The sequence below is a fragment of the Aplysia californica genome, unplaced genomic scaffold, assembly GCF_000002075.1.
Source record: "Aplysia californica isolate F4 #8 unplaced genomic scaffold, AplCal3.0 scaffold01008, whole genome shotgun sequence".
Classification (NCBI taxonomy): domain Eukaryota; kingdom Metazoa; phylum Mollusca; class Gastropoda; order Aplysiida; family Aplysiidae; genus Aplysia; species Aplysia californica.
Genome location: NW_004798278.1, coordinates 72,627 through 74,044, shown reverse-complemented (window position 1 = coordinate 74,044; position 1,418 = coordinate 72,627). Strand labels below are relative to the sequence as shown.

General features: G+C 41.2%; 1 protein-coding gene across 1 annotated transcript in view; it reads left to right on the top strand.

The window, feature by feature from the left end:
* LOC101859053 overlaps nt 1-1,418 on the top strand; it is an 11,370-nt gene that overhangs the window by 6,764 nt on the left and 3,188 nt on the right. Inside the window, exons 6-7 of the mRNA XM_005111121.3 lie at nt 89-241; nt 744-880. Coding sequence (XP_005111178.1) covers nt 89-241; nt 744-880 — 290 coding nt within the window. The remainder of the gene's footprint in view (nt 1-88; nt 242-743; nt 881-1,418) is intronic.

Below are 1,418 nucleotides of genomic sequence, written 5' to 3'. Positions count from 1 at the left end.
TCTCTCTCTCTCTCTCTCTCTCTCTCTCTCTCTCTCTCTCTCTCTCGCTCCCGCTCTCTCTCTTTCTCATTCTCTCTCTCTATTTCAGCTGCGAAAAAATATCGACACCGTACCAGAGCTACACGGGACCCTCCACTCCCCTAACTGGAACAAGACCACACTGATGTGCCACTCGAAGGGCTGTGACGTCATTCTAAAAATCCTGGAGAACAATATCGCACAGGTGGCAGACATGGCGAAGGTTAGTCAGTGCACGGATGATGATGATGATGATGATGATGATGATGATGATGATGATGATGATGATGATGATGATTTTTTTGTTTTGTTTCCTTAATGAGCCTGGTGGACTCCACAAAGAAATCTTCGAGCGAGAGCGAGGCTCTTTTTCAGCTCCATTGTCATTATACTCAGAGGCACCTCCACTCGTCCAAATAACTCAATTCGAGTTGTCATTGTTCCTGGACATTCAAACACGTGTTTGACATCCTCCTTGTCATGGCTGCATCTTCGGCAGGGGAAGCTCTGATGATGATCATGATGCTGATGATGATGGTGTTTTTCATGATGATGATGATGATGATGATGATGATGATGATGATGATGATGATGATGATGATGATGATGTGTAATTGTGGTTGTAATCATCTTCATCATCTTTTACCTTCGTTGTCGTAATCCCGTTTAAGATCATAATTGCTATTATCACCATCGTATCTACATACTAAAATTCTTTTTTATAGGCTGCCATCTATCTGGACCCGTTCAGTATCCATTCAAGGAAAGCTCCAAAGGTCAAAGTTCGCATCCCGTCATTCTCCTACCTATCAGCTCTCTCGGAGAAGTTTCCTACCTGTTGTATCAAAGGATTTGGATACAGGTACATGTATATTGATGCACCGTAATAGGAAAGATTATTTCTTTCTTTGTATGGCTCTTTCTCTTTTTTTCTCTTGTTCTTTCAGTCTTTCTCTCTCTCTTTCTCTCTTTCTTTCTCTCTTTCTCTCTCTCTTTCTCTCGCTCTCTTTCTCTCTCTCTCTCTCTCTCTCTCTCTTTTTTCCAGTTATCTCTGAATCTCGCTCTCCCCTCTCGTTCACTTTGCTACTGCCTGATTATCCTTCTCTTTCTCTCTCTCGGGTTTTCTTTTTCTCATTAAAAAAAAATCTTTCCCCCGCGCTCTCACTCTCTTACAGGTTCTATTTCACGATTTTTAATAATTTACAAATGAAATTCTTTTTTTCTCTTCTTTTTTTTTCTGAGCAGATCTTTCTTTCATTCTCAATTGTTTTTTCGTTATTATTCTTAACGGTTCTCTTTTTTGTCCCCTCCCCCTCCTCTCTCTTACTCTCTTCCTCTTTCTTTCTCTGTCTGTCTGTCTGTCTGTCTGTCTGTCTGTCTGTCTGTCTGTCTGTCTGTCT